We start from the raw sequence: 25007 nt of genomic DNA on the forward strand, positions 1-25007 counted from the left end.
TGATCACGCAACGTGATAACATCCACGCGAGAGCCCCCAACATGTGCGTGAATCCGCGCGGATATATGACGTCAGGTTGGCGCAATTTGTTCTAAAAATAGAAAAATAGCTCATATCATAGGTGCGCGCGAATCGCGAGACTTACGGTCTCCGTCCCCGATTATGGCTCCTGGTTTCATCATCATGGTTTGATGGCTCGAATCCTCGCTTGAAGTGATTCCTTGTTCGTCACGCAATGCTGTCATCCCATTTTAGGGGGTAGGGGTAGGACAATTTCTATCCTAATACATAAGGTTCCGTAAGGCTTGAAACCACTGGGAGCGCACAATCGTGTTGAGTAGGAAGAAATTAAATTAAGAAATAAAAAGAATGAATAGTTTACCATTGCCCCTGTTGTTATCTTTAGGGAGTTTAAGAAAGCTACGACTGCAACGGCAACGGCAACGTCGCTAAACAAACGGTTTAATGAGCAGCACAATGGTTGTGCATATGCGTTATAATTCTTGGTACATTTCTTCGCCGTCCTCTGCTAAACCTCAACGCGAAATGGCCAAATTCTGCGTCGTCTGAAAAACGTGAACCACAACGGCTAATTTTTTTAAATTTCTATTTCAAATTTATCGCTGTGTCCTAGATTCAGTTCCGTGATAGCTTTGACGGTGATAAACAAAGTAAATGACTTTAGAGTATCGCGAGATTCGTAGGTAAAATATTAAATCATTTTTTAATCAACGTTTTCCTCAGCGTCGCCGTTATAGCTTCTTAAACTCCCTTTTTACTCGACCACTGCTACCTTCATGCCCTGCGTAATACTGTAACGCTAATATTATACCTAGGTCTTTTCGCGCTGTGCAATTATATTTGGTTTACATGTAATACCGTGGGCTACCCTCGGGGAAATGGGTGGTGACCGCTTAATGAGGCTAGCCGCTTAAATAGAGGTTGGTGTACCTTGAATATTTAATTTTTCACTATCGGGTTATAAATTTCTTGGTGAGCATGGAGTCAATTCAGGACAATCATGATTGACGTATGTTTGAATTATCACTCGTTATGCACCTTCAATTTCAGACTCTTATCTGCCGTCGCCCTTTCCAAAACAAAGTTTTTAAATTTTGGGTGGCCGCTTAATAGGGGTAAAGACAATAATGAAACCCTTATCGGAACGACCAAATGGTGGCCGCGGAGGTAACCGGTCAATAGGTGTTTTATTTACAATATTTTGCTGACGATAACTTTGGACTGTATTGACAACAGTCCTCTATTTTCTTTTAGAAACATATCAATGCCTAGCCACTAAGCAAACAAAATACGCCAAATAAAATGGCATGGCCAGGTCTATTTACTCACGTAATTACTAATTAATGTCGTTGTTCCTAGCGAAAGTAAGATAACCGTGGCGACTTGCGATTAAACCAGAGCTATTACTCAAATACAAACAACTCGTGATGGCGTTAATGGGGGAACACTGCCTTGCGTTTGGTTAGCCCATGCGACTTCCGGCGATAGCGTGACAAAACAACCTCACTTATCTCCCCAGCACTACGAGCTGAATGACAGACAGCACGTACTGGATCGGACAAGCGTATCGGTTAGCAAGCGATGTTCAAAGGCGATGAAAAAACAACAAGCTTGGGGGAAGTCGCTGCGCAGACTTAACCGCCACTGATGCATGCAAGGTAATGCATCCCCCCAAGCCATGGAAGCCGGTGAGAAGCTAGTTCGGCGAGAAACGTTCAACAATGTTAGCCATCCTGGGAGCTACTGACTCTAATGTAGATTGAGGAGTTCTTATATAAAGCTGGTAACAGTTTGAGGACCAGCGACCCATGACTTTAATGAGCCAGTCTGGCAAGCCGGCAGCAGCGACAACCGACGCAGCACCTATGCGGAAGCTATGGCCCTTGAGACTCTGGTAAGGAAGACCTGCGACCCTCGAACTGTCCCGTAGAAGGTGCGAAACCGCTCCCCGAGTAAGCAAATTACCTGACTGGAAGTAAAATAAGGGACCCTGTTGTGGCCGTGCTAAGAGAAAGTACTTTCGCATAGCCGACACCGCGCAAAGGGTGGACGAAGTGCGAGCGATGGTGAGAGATTGCCCTCGCCTGTAAACATCTGTTTTTGAAGATTTTAGCTGCACCGTAATGCGCTGCGGGCATGTCAGGGTTGGATGAAAGGCTATACAATCAGTAGAAAGACAAAAAAGCGGTCTAAATTTGCGAACACTGTTGTAGGTAAATTCACTGCATCGCAGGAAGGCGAAAAAGGCTAAATTGAAGGCGGCCCAGATCATGGAGAAATCCCGGGGGCTAAGCCATGATTGCAGAACAGGACGGATTGTCGAGAGAACCCGAGGGGTAACCGGTTGACGGCGAATACGCTGTTCGCCTTGGTAGCGGAGAATACCGCGTAAAACCTTGTGGAGAAGAAGCTTGCCCTTCAGAGGGTCACTGTACCCAGCAGTGATATGGAGGTTGCGAACAGCTGCTAAATAGAGTTTAATTGTGCTATGACGCACCGTTCTAGCGAGATAGGAGGCAAAATAAATAAGAGTACCCTCGGAGGCCGGTAGGACATCCCCGTCTGGACCTAGGAGACGGTTCATCAGGCAGAATTCTAAAAAGCGTTTTTCCCCACAGCTGTAGGCTCGATTTGTGTTCTTGGAAAGACCCCAAGAAGCGTAGGTGAGCACCTCCTCTGTCAAAGGGTCATTAGTGAAGGCGGGATGGTACAAGGAATCTGGTCGGCGTCGGGTGCGAGGGCCCAGAAACGCTGCATCTGAAAGCGGGAGAGGGCATCAGCAATCTCATTTGAAACCCCAGGGACATGACGGACCCGTACGAAAAAATTATGTTCCATGGATAGGAGAACAAGCTTTCTGACCAGTTCCATGATAAGGGGAGCTTTTGAATGCCCCGAATTTATGATAGATACCACTGACTCATTATCACACCAAAATTGCAGACGTTTTCCCTTGAAAAGTGGGTACCATATAGCGCAGGCAACAACGATGGGGAAGAGTTCTTGCCACTCAATGCTTATACCCCACTCTCGGTTCAAAAGCATATTGGGAGGCCAGTGCCCTTGGAACCACTTTCCCTGAAAATAACCGCCGAACCCCACGGAGCCCGCTGCGTCAGTGTAGAGCTCTAGGTCTGGAGTAGGGGTAGTGGTGGACTCAAGAAAAAGGGAGCGCCCGTTCCATTTGGAGAGGAAAACTTTCCACATATCGAGGTCCCTAAAGAACTCCCTGTTAAGCCTGATGTGATGAAAACGACTAGGGACACCCTTAGTTAAATTAATGGCGCGTTGAAGGAAGGTCCTGCCGGGGAATACCAGTTTGCATGCAAACTGGAGAGTACCAATGAGTGATTGTAACTCAACCAGGCGCACGGAGCGGCGTTTCTTAAAGGATGTCAGCAAGTCATAAGTCCTGGAAAGTTTGTCCTGGGGTAAGCGGGCCTCCATGCGAATGCTATCTAAAACGATCCCCATAAATTCTATTTCTTGGGAGGGGCCTATGGTCTTGGACGCTACTACCGGGGCCCTAAGTGACATGAATACCCGTAAAAGAGTGTTGAAGCTAGCAAGACAAGCTAATCTAGAACTTTCAGCAATGAAGAAGTCGTCCAGGATGTGAATGACCCGCTGGAGACCATAGTTATGTTTTAGGCTCCACTCGAGCCCATCGGAGAGCTGATTAAAAATGAACGGGGCACTGCGAAGCCCGAAGGGTAAGTACATGTCCACATAGTATTGAGGTTTCCCCAAAATACCCAGTAAGTTCCAGTCTTCGGGGTGGATTGGTATAAGGCGAAAGGGACACGGCGGAAAAACTGCTGCTCATGCGCAGTAGATTTCGGTTCGTCTTCCCGCCTTTCCATTTTCAAAATGGCGGACGACGAATCAAAAACGAACACGTCATTGTCATCGCTACTTTGGGCAATGATCCGTGCTGCTGTTTTGACTGTGATCGAGAGGATCGGAACGGTGTTGTCAGTTTTCTCAGGCGATGAAGACAGCTCTTCCGAAAGGAAACTTTCAGCTTTTCCAAATTCACCCGAGGTACCGTTTTTCCTTTTCTTAAGGTCGTGTCAAGTTCTTTAAGGTTTTGAACCGCAATTTCTTGTAGCTTGTTTAATTTTACGGAACATATAGAATATGACTTTTTTTTCGTGCTGATGAAAATTTTTAAATGCTATTTGTTCATGAACTTTTGTATCGTTGCCTGAAGAAAGAAAAGGAGGACGAATTCGTAAGTAGTACACACTAATGCCTAATGTTGTTGTGTTTTTCGCTTGTGTGCTACTCATTCGTGCTTTGTTTTGCCGCTTCAGTGGATGCCATGTACTGCCATGAGCTGAGAACTTGTAGTAAGCTTATAGAGGTTTAGTATGGCATTGTAGAAAGTTGTATTGTATATGTAATACAGCTTGAAGGATAAAATAAATTGCTCTTTGTTTATGTTAGCCTGTGTTTGATATTATGGCTTATGCTACTTCGCACTTACTACGATTCTTGTTCCTTGGCTACGCAGCTTTCCCCGCAGCTGCGGGCTTCGTTATTGCAAACATATCTCCATTGTGTTAACGAAAAAAGCAATCCGCCAAAAGGGGTTCTTGTTTCACTTTATACTGGGGGAACATTCGTTCATGTGAAGGCTTGTAGTTACATCGAAATTCAGTCAGTGTAAAACGCAGACTGTGCACTGGAGACTGCAGAGTGAGGGGGAAATACATACTGCAGACATTATTATAACTGAATCGTGTTTTATCGAGAGCTAACCTTAAACAGGCTAACTGGAGAAAATATTCAGGCTAACCCTGGGGCGGATACAGAGCAGGGGTTTCGAGATACGAGCTGCCAAAAGGCGGTCCCCTGTAGGGGGACCAGTGGCTTTCATGCTGGAAATTTTTGAAATTGTGGTCCTTGAATTGGAAATAGGATTTCTTTTATTCTGAGGCCAAGTTAGCATGTTACGCTTTATTTCTTTTTTTTTTTTTAATCTAGGGGGTTCAACCGAACCAGCCAAAGCCCCCTAGATCCTTCCCAGCTAACCCGAGTGATATTCAGTCTAACCCTAGAACTATTTACGCTTAACTCTCACTTCTTTTAGCTTGAATAAGGTTGGTCTGTTTACTGTTAACACACAGTAACACTTAAAAAGTCTTCAGTCTGCATTTTAACACCTGACCTGCAGTCCAAAGTCTGCGTCTTACACTGACCACGTTGGAAAGCATGCCTTTTTGCAAAAAGCACCATTGTGAGAAAACACATGAAAACTGCACCATCCCTCCTCCCCCAATAGTAAGTTTAAGTCTTGTTCCAAGCAAATACCATATGCCATCTCTCCTAGATACTTTTAAGGAGAAGGTTCAGTAGCCTACACTGCAACAAAATTCTGTTTCATATAATTGTGTTCCAGATAAATTCTATACCCTTGCAGACCCTGCCACCAAATTTTGTTTACTCTCTCCCCCAACTTCCAACCATCTTAAGGGATCACCACCTTATTGTGGAGGGATGGTTTTTGTATCTAAGACCCTATGAGCTATGTCAGCTGGAGTCTTGTACTTCTGGTAGGTTGAAGGATAGGGACCAGACAAATTGTGATCACCTGGCTTTCTAGGTTGGGTGTTGGGCTGAGGGCTGATAACCCACTACTGTAGAAAATAAGACTACAGCAGATACAGAAGATATTCAAATCTCTATCAACATCAGTGAAGCAACAAGGGCTCATATCATAACACATGCATTTGGAGCAAACCCCTTCCTCTGAACATTCCACTGAAAATGCCGGTTCACCTTCATACTTTCCTTTTCAAAATTTTAAGTTTCGAATTCTTCCTCCCCCCCCCCCCCTCCCCCACCCACAACTCCTCAGAATTTCCATTGACCTCCCTTGAGGTGGATATGGTTATCTTCTGGCACCACAATTCACTTTTTGGTAAATTAATCAGATCAGGCAAATGATGTCTCAGCAAAATGTTAATCTGATTAAAATGCAACTTAGAGATTTGCAACTCCAAAATAACTACATGTAAAAACTACTGTTAAGTTAACCTCTCCCATTCCCAAACAAAGAGACCAAACAAGCGCGACTAGAATTGTTTCATTAAAAACACCGCCCAAATATAGAAAACTAAACTGAAATAAAAATAAAATCCAACACAAACACACAAGCAATGAGCATCATTAAAAAACTGGATCATTGGATAATGCAATTTGAGAGTTTTCATTGTTTTAGCCATCAGGGGTTATGAGCCATTATGCCATGCTCTACAAATATGGAAAGCGTATGCATGGTTTTTTGAGCATTTTTATTGTTATTTAAGTCTAGTTTTCAACTCATGCCTGTTGGATATGAGAAGATTAAAGCCAACTCAGCGCTACGTGCCTTGTTGGCTATCTATTATCTCATATCCAACACGCTCTCGTGGAATAATTGATAATTATTCACTCCCTAACGAGTGAATGATGCGTGATCCAAACAATAACAAAACGGCTGGCGAAAACTTATGTTCCGCCAGTGTTTCTGAAATGGAAATCCTGAGAATACAAGAAGATACTGTACCAGAAAACACAAAAAAGTCTTCAAAGTTTTGAATTTTCAATTTTCATTTCAAGTGAAAATGAAAACTTTGATTGAGCAATGAAATTATTTTGCAAACAGACTTTTCATTTAGATTGCTGATTTGAACTGTGTTAAAAGACCATTTAGCTAGATTGTGATCAACGAGCATTTTATCGCAGGTTAACTAAACTTGCCATGTTAGAAGATTCTGTCAAGAATTGTGCACATCTTCATACCGCTTGCATGTTTTCAACGCATGAATTGAGAGGTCAATTAAATTATCTTTTAATGGTTTCCTTTTCATCTGTTGTTGAGATCACTTTGTACATACACTAAAAACTTGTCAATCTCAGTGAATAACAGCCACTATTCACCTCGATTGCAAAGAATAATTGTTAAATATCGCATAAACTACCACACCAAAATATTATGATCTACAAATTTTTAAGAAGTCAAATCCCAACCAAGTTGTTTACCAAACTATAATTTTTCTGTCTTCAAACATTTTTCTTTATTAATTACTGGGGAATCCTGAAATACATGTTCCATGCATTTGGTTCCTTAATTATCCCTTTTATTATTCCTTAATCTTTTTATGAAAGGGGACATATCATTTAGTATCCTCTCCAAGGAAGATGGCATTCATTTCATCCATGAAAAAAACTTCAAGTTGATGTACATGGCCATGTCACACTGTCTCCAGCCAGAGAGTCAAGTAATTGAAAGAGAGGAGAGTGTGAAAATCTGAGGTCTAACTGTGTAAAAAAAGAGGAAAAATGTAAAATTAAATTAAGCTATACTTTGGCTTCATCCTTTGAATACTTATTACATTGCAAGAAGAAATGTCATTAACTTAGTATCTGCACTGTTCATACATTATAAAATACTGCGTAGAGCATTAAAGACTATGCAACTCGTTTAAACCTATATTGTGAATACCTCAGTCATTTTGCTAGCTTTGTAACTGGGAAGTTTAAATCATGTAGTACAACATAATCATGAAGTACAACAAAAGGAGTGTTACTTCTTGAGGTTTCACTCAATAAAAAATAAATAAATAAAAACATTTCATTAACCTCATCATCATCAGACTAATTAAACCCAAGAAAAGTCTGCCTTCAGGTCAAAAAATAATTTTACAAGATAACTTTTAAAAACTCTTTCAAAACCACGCAATTAGTCCATTCAATAACAACGAAACAAAAAAACTTAGTGTACATCTGTCACATCAGATTCTTGCACACTTTATTTACATGTGTCGGTGGGCTTTGAAGAACGAGGTATATAACAATAGTTGCTATTCTTATTCAATGAGATGCTAATAAGTGACCGGGTATTCTGAAGTTTAGCCAAACATTGCATGTAAGATTTATATCCTTAAATCTACAAAATTAAGCTCATTTACAGTACAGTGTCAACGGTTTTCGTCACTTATTTATATCAACATGGCAGACAAAAAACCTGACGGGTCTCTTCCCAGAGGCAAGTCAAGATATGACGGGTAATTCAAATGATAGCGAACAAAATCTTCAACTTTTAAAATGCAGACTCATCGAGCCAAAAAGTTTCCGAAGCCACACACGAACTAGGAAATGTTGCCACTAGCAAAAACCAACCATTTACGGAAGGAAAGGAAGGAAAACTTGGCTTACCTTTCAATATAGCTTTCCATTATGCTGTGTTCATTGTGTTAAGTCATCTGTACACCAATATCTGCAGCAGAAGAGTATTGTAAATAAACTAAGCACGTGCTTCCGCTTGGCACAAAATTAACACGACACCAACGCACAAAAGAAATCACAACACAAAGAATAACACTCAAAGAAAGCGACAAAACCAGGCTAACATTTGCAACATACTTACTTTTGCTTAATCCGCATACTCTGTGACAAGTAGAGGTTCTAACTGGGTAAAAATCCACAATATTTCTTGCTGTTCGATGCTCCCGCTTGCAAAATGTTCAGACATTTTCGAAACTTGTTTGCAGCCGCAAATTGTCAGCGGCGAGCGCTTGAGCATGCTCCAAGACAACGGATTTTTCAGCCAATCAGCGGTTTTTCCGCCGTGCTGGCGAAAGGCTGATTTAAGATCAGTCTTAGCCATAAAGGCTCCCTTTCCCAGGGACTGGAGGATATGAATTACATCGTCTACCCGAACATAGCTCAGGGAATAGGGATCCTTGGCAATGTGGTCATTTATACTATTTCCCTGTGGGGTAGGAGAGGTGATAGATAGTTCGTCAGTCATTTGAGTGTTTTTTAGGAATAACTCCCACCAGATGACACTGGAAATTTGCCAAGGGAGGGGCGGGATAGGGGCCGGCTACCCGTCCTAAGTTCACTTCCTTTTGCAGGTTGGCAGAAACTACATCAGGGTGCTGCGTCGCAGATATAAGGTTGGGGGAAATCCGGGCTGAACGCGGCCCACAATAACCAATACGAGCGCCTTCTTTAAGCGTACTTAGCAAATTAAAGACAAAATTACGATCCGGATGATCAGTTAATTCTAAATCTAAGCGATAAATGTCAATAGGTGAGGATACTAATGGCTTCTGATGACGTCTTTGCTGCGCCTCCACTTTACTTCTTGCTTCGCTCACTAGGTCTGGGGACTCCCGCGTTCCGGGCTTGGCCACTGGATTGTTGCTGAGGGCAGTCTTAGACGGTGTGGCCGTTTGAGTAGCAGCGGCGGCACACGTGCGGGTAGCTGCAGTTTCGGCGCCGGTACCCAGAGGACTTGTTGAAGTCAAAGCACACCGTCTGGGAACGACGCTGTTTTCTGTAGGGGTCAGCGGAAGGACAGACATCTTCAGCGTGATAGGGACTCGAGCAGATACCGCAATGGGGCTTAGCTAGGCCTGAGAAGGTCACCGTCCATAACTCCAGGTCTACTTTGTCCCAATGAAGGGACAAATTAGAAGAGGCACGGTGACGAAATTGCTGGTCGTAGGAAAGCCAAGCAAGACCCTTGAATTTAGTTACCGCGCGACTAATTATCTGCTGGTACTTAATCAGCTCAAAGGTCCGTCTTGGATAGGCAGTTACAATGACCAACACGTACACCATGTAGGCCTCCAGCCACTTCTGAAAAGAGTCTATAACGGGTTCTCTTTTCCTAACCATGGTGACCGAGGAACCCAGGGGACCTGAGGACGAGTCGTCTAAGCGGAGCTGAATTTCAGGGGCCTGAGACTGATACAAGTTGTCAGGTAAGAGTAAGGCAAGATCAACGTACTCACCCCGGAGTATTTTGTCCTCCATATTACGGTCCACTGGCCTCGACAGACCCAAAGGAGATGCCATACCCGAAGCTGCGAGGTTGGCTGGAGGGCGTTGGGCTGAAGGCGCTGTTTGTACGAACAGCGTCCAGAGCGCTGTGTACAGACCGGGATACAGTGTCCTCGATGGCAGAACGCTGCGCTGGACTGAGGGCGTCTCTTTGATCGGTAGAGTGATTAGTATGGAAGAAATCTTCCTCTGTATCTGACTGCAGCATGTCCTCAATAGAAGACAGCGAGGCGCGGTCGGAGAGGGCGCTGTCCTCCGGAATGTTGAGACGACGGCCTTGAGTGGCGTCGATTTCACTGGCTGTAGTGGACGGCTGTTGAGTGGATGTTTTGTTCGCCGTATGACGAGTGCGTTGAGGCTGACCAGGTCTTCGTTTAGATTGACTGGCCTTTCCCGTCGGTGCCCGCTTGAGCCGGGCGAGGAGTTGCACTTTGGAGCCTGTTATGGGCAAATTCAGCGATTGAAGACGGAGTTTGAGGACCTCGCTGGATAGCTTCGATAGGTCCTCACTTCTGGTAGCGACCCGAGCAGTATTCGACGAGCGGCGAGAGCGAGCCATGGAAGGTTTACAAAAATTAAACGATAGATTTACAATAAGTAATAGCTGCGTTGCTTAGACGAACTCAGAATGGACTCTGAACAGTTTTCCGAGCTTTTATATGGAGACGTTCGTCTGCTTGTAAGCCAGTAGAAAAGGCTGTACTACTGAACAGCTTACCCTAACACGTGTAACATCTTAAACATGAATAGTGCTTTAATGCTTTGCACCAATGCTATGGTACGTTATAATGTTCAGAAGATAACAAAGCTACAATGTTTTAGGTTTAGCTACAATAACGCTTACAGTTTGTTGACCTTTGGAATATAACTGCTCAATAGTGATGCCGCCATGAACGGCTCATTCAGAACGTACGTCACGCTCCATTAACTATATTTTACTAGCGTGACAGTAAAATCTCATTTAAATTTAGTCTGTTTTTCTCACGAATTAGACACGTTGTGATTTCCTATTTTTATTTCAGCTAGTTCTTGCTTTATTGATTTATAATTTGTTTATGGTGATTTTTTTAAAATTCTAGTGAGTATAGGCACTAGTTTTATCAGCTGTTGTCTGAAACATCAGAACGTACAACAAACGTGATTTGGGCCGAGGCCACGTACACTATAGAATACGATTATATAAATATACACATATTATTATATATATGAACAAACAGATAAACAATAATTAAATTGTTACACTCATCCTGAAAGTGCTCTATACAAAATAGATCAAAATGTGCAGCATATGCCGTGACAGCATTGCGTGACGTACAAATAACGGCTGTAAGATTGTGCTGCGCCGACACGGTTATCAGCAATGGTCAGCAATCGATCAAACGTAATATTTTGGCGCAGTGCAAAGCAAGCAACTATCTACAAATGACTTAGCCGTTTTTGACTCAGATGCAGTGATGTTCATATGCGCAGAAAGGTGGTCACAGATTCATGGTATTCGACCAATAATGGCTTGACAGTAGGCGATGTACATCGGACGTTAACCTTGTGTAAACAAAAGGAAGCTTCTGCTTTATGGTGAGAGATCGACTAGAAACACGTCAAATCGGCTTTGGACCTGCCTTTTACAACAAATAAGGTTAGAGCATTTCTAAATTATCCGCTCTGTCTCTATTTCAACTTATCATAGGTCACGTCATGTGGCGCATGCTAAAACATACGTCTAACCCGTAAATTGAAATTTGACGACGGATGGCCAAATATTTGCATTTTTGACGTACTTTGAAAGGCTCTCGCGTCGCTTACAATCGTTTGCCAAAAGAAATTTTTACAGGAATCTGTAGAGCATCCTTCTGCGATTCAACTACTAAAAGCTTAATCCATTTGAAGGTTTCGCACATGGTGAAAATTAATTATATTTACGAAGTACTTTGAAGTGAATGAAATATATGTCTTCGAAATTTAATTATTTTGCACCCAAAAAGACAACGCAACATTCCCTAAAATCAACCGAGTACACATTTAAACATTGCACAAAAATATTTGAGTGTTTTGAAGACGAAAGAATGATGTGGTTTTGCATGCGAGGCTCTCAAACTTGCTTAATAAAATGGTGCGTCAAATGACGATTTCAACGAAATTTGGTAATTTGCATATTTCTTTGAAATAAAAGGATATTTTGCCAAAAAGACTAACCAGTAGTTTTTATCATGCCCTAGCCTATCTACCATAAGAATATGAGTGAAATCGAATTTTCGACCCTTGCCGCGAAATTAAGAATCTGTCTGATTTTTACAGGCAGGCACTCTTAAGGGAAAACTGTTTTGCTTGTTCATGTACAGTTAAGTGACTTTTTCAAATAATCCTTTTTTAAACAGAAAATGAATATAAATGACACAAAAGCAGAATTATGACTGCCACTTTTTAACAGATATCTGTGTATTTTCTTTATCGGGTAGGGTCTGATGAATTTGCGCCTTGATATCTTCCCGTCATTTTAAGTACTATTTGTCTGGGTATTCTATAGCTAATTTTCCCGCTAGAATTTACCACATCATATCCGAACTTACGAAGAAGTGTTTACAAACACAAAAATTTGTTGGTTAAAAATGTTTTTCATTTTCTTGATCGAAAACATTACTTACCTCCTATGCTGAGACTTGACTTGACGACTTTCCCGAGAATTTCAGGTAAAACTTTACGTTAGCAAATGTCTTGCTTTTTCCCGCTTTTGTTCCAGGCCTCAGACGACATTCAGTTGATTTAGAATCAAATTCAGTCTTTTATTCTGTCCGTTAAACAGGGAATCAACTGATATTATCTAACTTTGAGTCTTTGAAAATAATTTGGTCTGAAATGAACCTATATGCAGAATTTGCAGCTTGCTATCTTATGCGTAGTTTCGTTAGCGATATGTCATGAAACAATTAATAATGACGTCATGGGATAGATGAAGGGGTGGATCAGTTGCCAATAATTATTATGAGCGGAAAAATGTCTCGTACCCAATAGTTTCTCTAATGTTCGAGCCTGGCCCGACCGATTGACTGCAAAGATGCCTGGGGACGAGACAAAGCGGAAAGTTCAGAATTTGAAAAGAAAACGGTTCTCGTTGTCGTTAAAACTCGCTTTTGTTAAACATTTTATTTTTACGTTAGTGAATTGTTAGCATTGACATGCCTAACAGAGGAGTATTTGGATTGCCACTTACGTTGTCTTAAACACGGAGCGATCCTATAAAAGGCACGGACACGCCACCTTTGAAGCACTTTGTTGGCTTTTTTGTGCAATGGTGGAAAGCCGAAATAACGGTCGCATAACATAGAAGTCGTGGAGAAATAGCGTTTTGCTCGTTAAAAAAAACGGAGTCATTTACACAGAATAATCTACGGTAAACAATAAAAATAAGGTGAAAATACTTATATTAACACTTCAGAAGATGCCTTTGGAAGAACAAAAACGATGAATTATCTTCGTTACTTTACGGATCATTCAAATTTCGCCGCTAACTAAAATAACAAAGCTGATGCCTGCAGTCAACAAGCTATCTGTTTCCACTTATCTCAGCATGCCGAGAACAAAAACAAATCTCGTAAGAGATGATTTTGGTTAGCCTGTGATCACAGACGGATTTTGGTGGGATATTTAAAATCATTCAGATTTATGAGCGTAATGATGGCGCAGAAGCGCTGAGTTTATATTCCTCAAACTGTTCTATATTCAGAGCAAAGAAATCGGAAACAAAAAATACTACAAAGAAACAAAAGAACTTGAAAAATGCAAAGTGAGATTTCGCCTGCAGAATATTGACATTAGAAAGAAAAAGGAAGGCTCATGGTGGAATGCAATAAAAACAAAAGTTGCGTTCGTAAGAGGTCGGCTGAAGTTTAGCCGCAAGAGTACAACAGCAGCCAATGTTCACCTTATCGAATTTCTTTTGTAAACTGGCTGAAGAATAACCATATTACCGTAGATATAATATATACCCTTCGCAGTCTGCTTGTACCTGTTTTTTTTTTTACGAGTTTTAGTTTCCAAACTTATTTCTCAACCGCATTAATCCTCGAAGGAGCAAAGACACTCTGGAATCAAAAGAACCAGACACGGCATCTTATAAATTTGAGTGAAAAGCGCAAATTCATACGATAGGCTTTCGCAAATGGAGGAACAAAATTATGAAGTTGAAATTAAAAAAGTCAATTTTCTTTGTAAACTCTTCTCTTAAAGCTATTGTTCATTTAGTTCAAAAGGCATTGCTTACTTGTAAAATAAAACAGAAAATTACACCCATCGCTCTCCAAAATTTTATTGCAACGCGCTAAAATTAGACCCAATCAAATGGGGGCATTGGTAGTCCGTTGGGATTTGTTATTGGCAGGCTGAACACCTCAGCCCCTTTATATAGGATCGCTCCGTGTTTAATAGCGGAGCATTTGGGCCTCGAAGGCGCGACAGCGGGGCCCAGACTTAGAAAATTTGGTAGCCCATCGAGGTAAAAAAAGTTTGGTTGTCATGTCATTTTCCGTTTCACGCCTGTCCGTCCCTACACACGTGCGTACCTTCACCACTCACACAAATTTACAAGCTTTAAAGGTCTTGTTTTTGGTCATAAACAAAGGAAATTGCAAGAAAACTACGGCGAAGTCTTGGTAAACGATATACCTAGCCGCTGTTCATCCTCAGCAAAAATATAAGAAAAATGAAAATTAATTATTTGTAACGTATTTGAACCAGTTACCGCAAGACAGTGGACAAAAACTGCACTCCAGCGTCGTACCAATTGAGCTATCGAAGTGTCGCATGGAGAGATGCTGCAATTATTTACTGTTTAACAATTTACGCATAGAGACACTTAAAAAGAAATGTTAATTACTCATTTAAAAGTAATTCAAATCCCAAACTCAAATAATTATTTTAAAGTTAATGATACACAGATGATGTGGACTAAATTTCAGATCAATACCTTTAATTCTCAAGCTAGAAAAATTACTTGTTTAATTACCGAGTATGTACCATGATGGGAACGTTATTACAGAGAATGTATGGCCAAGTGGCACATAGGAATACGTTTCACTAGATATCAGAAGAAAAGGTCTAACATTCGACCTATACGAATTATTCAACTATTCGAGTATTTAACTTTATTTATTTTACATCTTGTTTGTGTAATTAGCTAGTATTATATCTATGTTTAAGTCTTGTAGTTCGGTGTGCGTGGGCCTTAGTGACTTGAACGTAAGATTCTGGGAACTATTGACATACAAAAAATGTCAGTGTTGGACATTTTCCATCTATAAGGCAGAAATGGATAAAGTATTTTGGTATTTTGCTCAGCTCAGTTTTTACTGCTGCGTCTTCTCCTGGAATTGTTTTTCTTTAGTTGAGAGTTGATGGCGTCGATAGTCTGAGTGATGTGTCTAGTTCAACGTTTCTGTGGTTTACAGTTTAATGCATGGTTTGAAGCTGTAAAGGATTCACTTTGGTGGGCTCCGTACTTTAACAAACAAGGTTTGTTATAGCTTTTCTAAATTCCTGCATTCGTATGGCATACACAAGAGGATTCACAATGGAACTCGCGAAATAGATTGCAGCTAGCACAAGATGGATTTCAATCCCTGACGTATCGGACAATTCTTCCTGTAGATCGACTGGCATAGAATGGGAAACAGCCCAGGGTAAAATAGTGAGAACGGAAACTCCAGTGACTATGAATAATGTTACTGACAGTTTCCTTTCCGTGTGAATTGAACCATGATGTTGAGAATGAGGACTTCTTCGAACGTTTACGATAATAATGATATATGAAACTGTAAGGACAACTAGGATGAGAACACTAAATGATGCCCATGCGTATTGAAATGCTTGTTTTGATAAATTAGCCATGACAAAGGCAATAGCGAAAATTATAAGCCAGCTACCGACGATAATTTTAAAGTAGAGCCGTTTCGTGATCAAGCAATGCCTGAAAGGAAAAAGTGTTGCATGTAGCCGCTCTAAGGATATCAAGGAAAGATTGACCTGGGAAGCTATTGGGAAGGTGAGATCAATGGGCCTAATAATAAAGCGTGGCAGCATGTTTTTCTTTCTTTGGTGACACACAAACAGTGGTCCTGTCACGGTACCCACCAGTAGATCGGCCACCGTCAGGTTAATTATAAGATACGTACTGCGCTTGCGTAGATGGCAGATTCTTGCAAAGGCGATGATAGTGATGGCATTGATAATCGATATCACAAGAAATTCAGTGGTGAAGACTGGGAACCAGACTGGAGAATCATCAGTAGTCATCTTGTTAACCCGGATTCAACGTTCTTTCTGCAATGGCGTTCCCGTATTTATTCCAGCCCAGCTAAGGTGATTTCAAAACAAGAATGATAATGAAATAAAGTACATTAGTATAGCCCGTTGCTAGTTTAGAGAAAGCAAACGTAAAAATTTAATAAATAATGTTACGTTTTTATATGCCTGTGTTCCGGTAAATATTTAAGAATAAATGATTATAATATACACGAATTTCAGTTGTCATAGACATATTTTACTCGCCGGATGATAATGTTTCGCTTTGGACAAACGAGCTCATTAAAGAGCAGTGTTGTGTGACAATTTATGCCCATATAGCCATAAACAGACGGACGAAGTTTTGCTCAGCTGATTTGACGAACACCGCTTTAAGTATGTGCTGATGAATAATACCTTATTTCAGATTGGGAATAAGAAATTTTACCAATATAAGGAAAAATGGTTGAGCAAGTGTTAGTTTTCGATAAGAAAGAAGTCCACCTCGGTCACCTCGCCCTTCTCATTGCTGCTCGTCGCCTGTTCGCTGGGTGTCTTTCCGGGAAGTTTTGCCTTTCATAGGCTTTATTGTAGGACGCTTATTATTGATTCCCCACTTGGGAAGGAAACTTTGTTAACCAGCAAGCCCATTTACGTGATATTGTTTCTGCGAAATTTAAGGTTCCTCACTTTTCATTTAGTTAGAAAAAAAATCTGATAATAGGCCAATTTTAGTATATAAAAACTCTAACTTGGCTACGGGAATAAAATAAATGAACCTGCATCGAGGATGAGGACTGAATAATTAATTTCTTTTGTTTTGTTCCCTAAAGCTTCGGAGCCAAGTTAGAATTTCGATATATCGAAACTGGCCTATTCAGCAAATACTTATGAAACAGTCGGTTTTGATAACGTTCTAGATGAGTACCGCCATTCATTCAATATCCCCGGTCATCTAAGGTGCTATTTTTGGCAGGATTGTAGTTTTACGACTAAATTTGCCACAACCCGACCAACATTTAATAGAAAAGACGAGACAGATTTGCTGAACTGCTTCCTTTTTCGCAAGGCATTTCTCTTACCTTGAAAGATATTTTTGCTCAGAAATTACAGGTAAATTTACATTGGTTATTTTCTTGCTTTTTCTTGGGGTTTGTCTTCGGGAAATTCAGTTGCATCAACCATTTTACAGTCTATGTCAACGCTTGATCTTTGAAATTGACATCTAAATTAGGCTTAAATTTGACTCATATGGAAAATTTCCTTGCATAAGAGTCAAAGCGCCTTGCTATGTTCCCTTCATTTTAAAAGCAATATTTTTTTCATTTTCCCCTAGAATCTACGACGTTATGTCAAAACTGACATACGAAGAAGAGACAGCTGGGCTGGATGTGTTTTTGCCCCATAAGATTACAGGCCTTTGTTGGTTAAAGAAAATTCTAACTTTCTTGTTTTTCATTTTCTTGATCATAAAACAGTACTTACCTCCTACCCTGAGACTCGGCTTCACAGGTTTCCCCAGAATTTGAGGCGAAACTTCACGTTGGCAAATTTGTTGCTGTTTCCCGCTTTTGTTTCAGGCCTCAGACGACATTCAGCTGATTTAGAATCAAATTTGATGTTCTATTCGGTCCGTTAAACAGGGAATCAACCGATATTATCGAATACGCCAACGTTTAGCCTTTGAAATTAACTTGGCCTAAAATGAGCCTATTTGCAGCTTGCTATCTGATGCACAGTTTCGATAGCGATCTGTCATAAAAGAATCAATAATGAGTAGTTAAGCGACTTTGTAAAAACATTCCTTTTTTTTGGGCAAATGAATATCAATGACACAAAAGCTGAATCATAACTGCCACAATTTGACAGACATTTGTATAATTCCTTTATTGGGAAGGGTCAGAGGAATTTTACTGCAGATGACATCCCTCTGTTATGTGACTGAATTTTAAGAGGTATTTTAAGAGCTATTTTTTCGGTATTCCACTTTTTTCCACTAGAATCCACCACAATCTGTCAAAACTGATTTACAAAGAAGAGACAGATGAGCTGAATTTGTTTCTGTTCTTTACAAACACGACTTTGTTGGTTAAAAAATTCTAACCTTTCTATTTTCATTTTCTTGATAGAAAACATTACTTGCCTCTTAGGCTGAGACTCGGATTGATAATTTTGCCGAGCATTTAAGGTAAAACTTCATGTTGGCAAATTGCTTGCTGTTTTCCGCTTCGGTTCCATTCCTCAGACGACAATCAGTTGATTTGCATCAAACTTCGCGTTTTATTCGGTCTGTTAAACAGAGAATCAACCGATATTACCGAAGACGCCAAATTTTAGTCTTTGAAATTAACTCGGCTTAAAGTTATACATTATGCAAAATTTGCAGCTTGCCATCTGACGGCACAATTTCAATAGCGATCTGCTATTAAACAATCAAATATCACGTCATGGGACAGATAAAGGGATGAACCAGTTGTCAGTAATTTTGAGCGGAAAATGTCTCGTACTCAACAATTTTTTTTGTAATGTTCGAGGCAGTGACGCAGTTGAATTGTGGGCCTGTTACTCTTGAAAAATTCATCAAGCCCCGCGGTTGGCGATGAAATGCAAAGGTCCTGGGGACGAGACACAAGCGGAAACCTCAGTTGTTAAAATGAAATCGGTTTTCGTTGTGGTTAAAAATCCTCTTTTCTCAAGCATTATATTTTCATTTTAATGTGTTGTTAGCATTAACATTTCAAACACTGGAGTATTTGGATTGTCATTCACGCTGTCTTAACGGCGAAGAACCTGCGCCTCGAAGGTGCCACAGCGGGATACCATACTTAGAAAAGTTGGTAGCCCATCGAGGTAAAAAGTTTTCGTTGGCACGTCATTTTCCGTTCCACGCCTGTCCGTTCCTACGTACGTGCGTACGTACTTTCACCACTTGCGCAAATTTACAAGCTTTAAAGGTCTTGTTTTTGTTCATAAACAAAGGAAATTGCAAGAAAACTACGGCAGCAAAAAATAATAATAGAAAAAACGAAAATTAATCATTCGTAACGGATTTGAACCAATTACCGCAAGAAGGTGGAAAAATACTGCACTCCAGCGTCCTACCAATTGACCTATCGAAGCTTTGCATGAAGACATGCCGTAATTATTAACTGTTCTACAATTCTTGTATACAGAAGCTTTAAAAAAATGTGAATTACTCATTACCCAGGCAGTGAGGCCTGGGTTTAAAATTCGGTTTTCCCTTTTTTTTTTTCCTCGTTCAGTCACAAATCTTCGTCTGGTCTCTAAAGCGCATGCGCCACCTGTGCATGCGTGCAGCACACGAGATTTACAGAAGTTGTTGTCGTGAAAAGTTAGCACGGATTCCATGATTTGCAGGGCGATGAAATCACATACAAACGAACATACCGTTCGCGTTAGACCGACAGTAAAGGACGTTACACACCGTTCGGGTAGACCAACACTAAAGGAAATTAAGTGTTTTCGGAACGGGTCGGTCTGCAAGCCTTACGAGAAATCAGTTTACGAGCGAACATTTGGAGTGAATTTATCAAGAATCATGTTATACCAAAGGAGTTATCAACCGGGGCTGTCAACTCTTCAACTTGATAAAAAGCATCTTCAGAAGCGTCATCGTATTTTTCGACGTGATCGTGAACCAAGTAGAATCCCAGCACGAACTCAAGAACGTCTGAGCAACAAGAGCAGAAAGGTTAGAGAATTTGTTTACGAATGTATCTGCTCGAGTCATAGGCGTACGGGCACTTTCGGACTTGGCGGGGGGGGGGGGGGGGTGGGTGACCTTGTTGCCCGAAAAAATTACTCAATGCCCGAATGTGTGAGTGTTGAAATCGGGATGCAAACGCACTCAAATTGCGTGACAAACATAAACGTTCATAAAGATAGTTATATTGAAAGCTTGCATACTCAATGTCCTCTATCAACAGTCTCAATCTACTAAATCTAAAACTTATTAAAAGAGAAAGTGCTCCTTGTCATGGCGTTCGTTCAGCGATCGGCTCATCAGCAACAGTGACATTTGTGTTTGAAGATGGACCGTTACAGAAGCAATCATATATTCGAGACGAACGTCTCGACATACTCGAGACGTTCAAAGAATAACATGAGGCATTCCTAGAAGTCGTTCGAGATAGTCTTGGCCACAGCAGACTTGCAGTGCACACTGCAAGCCTTCAATGAATTCAGAAGCCACGTAAATAAGATGGTAAACAACATGGACGTACTAGAGGAACACTTCCAAAGAAAAATTAAAGGAAGAAATTAAAACACCCCATTGTTAAGGCATTCCAAACGGCCCTTTCAGAGCCACCACAAGAAAAAAGCTTTGGTCTTCGTTCGCTTTGATTCATGTCCTTGTTTTGTTGATGGAAAATTGGGAAAGGAAATAATATCCTTATTGTGGATTTCCACGATACACATTTAGCCAACATGTAGCTGACAGAAAACCCCAGGTCCCTCATAAAATTTCAATCTAAGTCCTTTTTTGCAAGGCAGATGTCAGAGAAAGTAGCTTACAAGCCTTAAAATCTAAAAGGAAAGGCTGAAAACGCTGTCCCGACTGACTACCGTGGCGTTTTCGGTGCGCTAAAGATACTTATGATCAGCAGCAGATACAAATGCTACACTTTATACGGTACGATCGTACGGTATGCTCACGGTACTGCTTCAGGTACCAACTCACTGTAGAAACCACTTAACGGCCTACAGACACCCGGTCGGGCGTCTAATCGCACAGAGCTTCATAAAAAGTAGAAACTTTTTTTGTTGCGAGTTTTGGAAATCACATCAACAGCATTATTTTTTAATGTTTTCTCTCAAATGTCGTTGTCCGAATCATGACCGTTTTGCCCGAAAAATTACGTAATTTTCCGAAGCTGGGGGAGGGGGGCTGTAGCCCCCCTCGCCCCCCCCCAACTCGTACGCCTATGGTTCGAGTACAACTGCGTAAAACGCTCTGAGAAACTTCGTAAAGTGTAATAAAGTTAAAATCTCGAACTAAGCCATATACTCTCGTTATTTTCTTGTAACAGAGTTATGTGTCTTTACAAGAATGAAACTCATGTAGCGAATTACTGTACATTTAAAGGCTGCCGAACACTAGCCGATTTTTTGTCGGAGTCAAATCGGTTTAAAATTTGTCGGGCCATCAGCTTGCCGCACACTAGCCGATTTTTTGTCGCGACTAACCGCGTTAAGGCTTGGTGCCAAGTCGTCCAAAATCAAGATGGCGCCTATTCCACTGCCGTGACCCTCATGACATTTCCTAATTGGTTGAGGCGCGCGCGAGCCCCGACAAATTGTCTTGGTCCACCACACGCTAGCCGACAAAGCCCGACAAGACGTTTTGAGATCTAGCACTGTAAGATATCGCCCAAGAAGCCCCGATCTTGTCGCAGACTTGTCTGACACTTCGGAAGGAAACTCTGTTAACCAGCAAGCCCATTTAGCTGACAATGTTTCTGCGAAATTTAAGGTTCTTCACTTTTCATTTCGTTAGAACAAAATAGCTGATAATAGGCCAATTTCAATATGTTAAAACTCTAAAATGGCTACGAGGCTTAGGGGAATAAAATAAATGAACTCGGTTCGAGGATGAAGGCTGAATAATTAACAATTATTACTTTTGTTATGTTCCCCTAAGCCTCGGAGCCAAGTTAAAATTTGGTTATATCGAAATTGGCCTATCCAGCAAATACTTATTTCCCTCGACATGTAGCTTATCCGGCTAGCGGAGTAAAACCGACAGTACGTTATCTACTGGAGAGTTCTTCGAGACTGTAAATAAATTTTAGCGTTATATGATCTTAAGAGTGCCTGCCTGTAAAAATCAGACAAATTCTTAATTTCGCGGCAAGGGTCGAAAATTCGATTTCGCTCATATTCTTATGGTAGATAGGCTAGGGCATGATAAAAACTACGGGATAGTTTTTTTTTTGGCAAAATATCCTTTTATTTCAAAGAAATAGGCAAATTACCAAATTCCGTTAAAATCGTCGTTTGACGCACCATTTTATTAAGCAAGTTTGAGAGCCTCGCATGCAAAACCACATCACTCTTCCGTCTTTAAAACACTCAAATATTTTTGTGCAATGTTGAAATGAGTACTGGGTTCATTTTAGGGAATGTTGTGTTGTCTTTTTGGGTGCAAAATAATTAAATTTCGAAGACATGTATTTCATTCACTTAAAAGTACTTCGTGAATGTAATTAATTTTTCACCATGTGCGAAACCTTCAAATGTATTAAGCTTCTGGTGGTTGAATTGCAGAGGGATGGTCTACAGATTCCTGTAAAAATTTCTTTGGGCAAATGATTGTGAGCGACGCGAGAGCTTTTCAAAGTACGTGAAAAATGCATATATTTGACCATCCGTCGTCAATTTCAATTTACGGGTTAGACGTATATTTTAGCATGCGCCACATGACTTGACCTATGTTAAGTTGAAATAGACACAGAGCTGATAATTACGAAATGTTCTAGCCTTAATTGTTGTAAAAGGCAGGTCCAAAGCCGATTTGACGTGTTTCTAGTCGATCTCTCAACATTTGTCGCACATAAAGCAGAAAGTTTGCTTTTGTTTACACAAGGTTAACGTCCGATGTACATCGCCTACTGTCAACCTATTATTGGTGGAATACCATGAATCTGTGACCATCTTTCTGCGCATACGAACATCACTGCATATAAGTCAAAAACGGCCGAGTCATTTGTAGATAATTGCTTACTTTGCACTGCGCCAAAACATTACGTTTGATCGATTGCTGACCATTGCCGATAAGCGTGTCGGCGCAGCACAATCTTACAGCCGTTATTTGTTCGTCACGCAATGCTGTCACGGCATATGCTGCACATTTTGATCTATTTTGTATAGAGCACTCTCAGGATAAGTGAAACAATTTAATCATTGTTCATCTGTTTGTTCATATATATAATAATATGTGTATATTTATATAACCGTATTTCATAGTGTACTTGGCCCCGCTCCAAATCACATTTGTACGTTCTGATGTTTCAGACAACAGCTGATAAAGCTAGTGCCTGTACTCACTAGAATTTTTAAAAAATCGCCATAAACAAATTATAGATCAATGAAGCAAGAACTAGCTGAAATAAAAATAGGAAATCACAACGTGTCTAATTCGTGAGAAAAGCAGACCAAATTTAATTAGTAATTACGTGAGTAAATAGCCCTGGCCATGCCATTTTATTTGGTGTATTTTGTTTGCTTAGTGGCGAGGCATTGGTATGTTTGTAACAGAAAATAGAGGACTGTTGTCAATACAGTCCAAAATTATTGTCAGTGAAATATTGTAAATAAAACACCTATTGACCGGTTACCACCGCGGCCACCATTTGGTCGTTCCGATAAGGGTTTCATTTAAGCGGCCACTCAAAATTTAAAAACTTTGTTTTGGAAAGGCCGGGCGATGGCAGATAAGAGTCTGAAATTGAAGGTGCATGACGAGTGATAATTCAAACACACGTCTATCACGATTGTCTTAAATTGACTTCATGTTCACCTAGAAATTTATAACCCAATAGTGAAAAATTAAATATTTAAGGTACAGCAACCTCTATTTAAGCGGCTAGCCCCATTAAGCGGTCACCACCCATTTCCCCGAGGGTAACCCACTGTATTACTAGTAAACCAAAAATAATTGCACAGCGCGAAAAGACCTAGGTATGAGTTTTAGCGTTACAGTATTACGCAGGGAGTAGTATATAGGGAGTCAGACAAATAACGTTTCACAGAGGAAGAAGTGTTTCCTCGTTTTACAGCCCCCAGCTTTAAGTCCGAACCTCAAGAGCTCGGTTCGGATGAACCAGGGGGCTGTAAAACGGGAAAAACGTCTTCCTCTTTGAAACATTATTTGTCTGACTCCCTTTATACTACTTACAACTAAAGGGAAAGGGGGAGAGCTACCAATTGGAAACAAACGAGCCCGCTGTTATACCGCCCGAGCCGCGATGTCTCGAGCAACAAACAAGTGCGCGTGGCTGATGCGGGGCCGGAAAGAAAGCTGCCAACTTTCCGAGGCCATTCAAAACCTCCCTCCAGAGCTTCGCGAGAAAATTTACAAAGATTATGTCACCATAAAGCTTTGCCAGCGAGCGGATTTGGGTTGGGACAAGGTCCACGAGCATATTTCAAAACTGCCTTTCTGCCAATTCAGGCAGCAGATTGCACCAATGATAATATGCTTCGATTATATGGTCTGCCCTTTCGAGGGACATTGTTTCCCCTGTTTCGAAAGTAAGGAACTCTTCATAAAGTATCGCTAAGTCCACCGATGGAGTTAATACCTCTCATAGAAGCCAGCCCTGAGTACAAGAACTTTTTAAAAGTATGCTCCTGGGATGGTTATAATTGGCACGAGTGGTTCCTTTTTGGCAGGGAGCGTTAGCGAAAAAAGGCGGCGACTAACCTTCGTTCGAAGCAATAGTTTTGTTTCGAAATCTGCGAGTTGCGTGACATTTTTCTCAGAAGACTGGAACCAAATATTCCCCAGGCCCTTGGACGAGCGGTACTGAAAAACATCGAGGACAACTCAAGATTTTTTTTGTTTGGGCCGAAAAAACGAACCAGAAGAGAATTTACAAAAAAAATACGCTCAGTCAACGCGCGGTAAGTTATTTTTTCACCACAGAAGCTGCCGAAGTGAAGCGAGCAGGAGGAAACGAGAAAATAGCAAGATTTGATCACAGCGTTCGATCGCTCGTGACATGTGATATTCCTTGAACAAGGGACTCAATCGAGCCCGTTTAAGTTTCCTCTGCTTCTCGCATGGCTTCAACGACTTGATACGTTATCTGTCTGACCTCTTTCTGCCAAACGGGTGTAGAAAGTTCCGT

The 25007-nt window shown here is 41.0% G+C and overlaps 2 protein-coding genes and 1 long non-coding RNA gene across 3 annotated transcripts; all 3 read right to left on the minus strand.

The window, feature by feature from the left end:
- Positions 1 to 1717: 1717 nt before the first annotated feature.
- LOC145501613 (uncharacterized) lies at positions 1718 to 3744 on the minus strand. Its single transcript, XM_081481048.1, has 2 exons — positions 2884 to 3744; positions 1718 to 2797 (listed from the first exon to the last, which is right to left on the minus strand). Exons 1-2 carry the CDS (start codon positions 3742 to 3744, stop codon positions 1718 to 1720), a joined length of 1941 nt encoding a protein of 646 aa, XP_081337174.1.
- A 2131-nt stretch (positions 3745 to 5875) lies between these two features.
- Positions 5876 to 8654, minus strand: LOC145499817 (uncharacterized). Its single transcript, XR_014050990.1, has 3 exons — positions 8438 to 8654; positions 8227 to 8287; positions 5876 to 7329 (listed from the first exon to the last, which is right to left on the minus strand). It is a non-coding gene; the product is annotated as an uncharacterized LOC145499817 (long non-coding RNA).
- A 6205-nt stretch (positions 8655 to 14859) lies between these two features.
- On the minus strand, positions 14860 to 17060 carry LOC145501089 (uncharacterized). The gene has a single exon (XM_081480647.1). It carries the CDS (start codon positions 16144 to 16146, stop codon positions 15355 to 15357), a length of 792 nt encoding a protein of 263 aa, XP_081336773.1. The 5' UTR covers positions 16147 to 17060; the 3' UTR covers positions 14860 to 15354.
- Positions 17061 to 25007: the final 7947 nt, after the last annotated feature.

This window comes from Orbicella franksi, chromosome 10 (genome assembly GCF_964199315.1).
Source record: "Orbicella franksi chromosome 10, jaOrbFran1.1, whole genome shotgun sequence".
Lineage (NCBI taxonomy): Eukaryota > Metazoa > Cnidaria > Anthozoa > Scleractinia > Merulinidae > Orbicella > Orbicella franksi.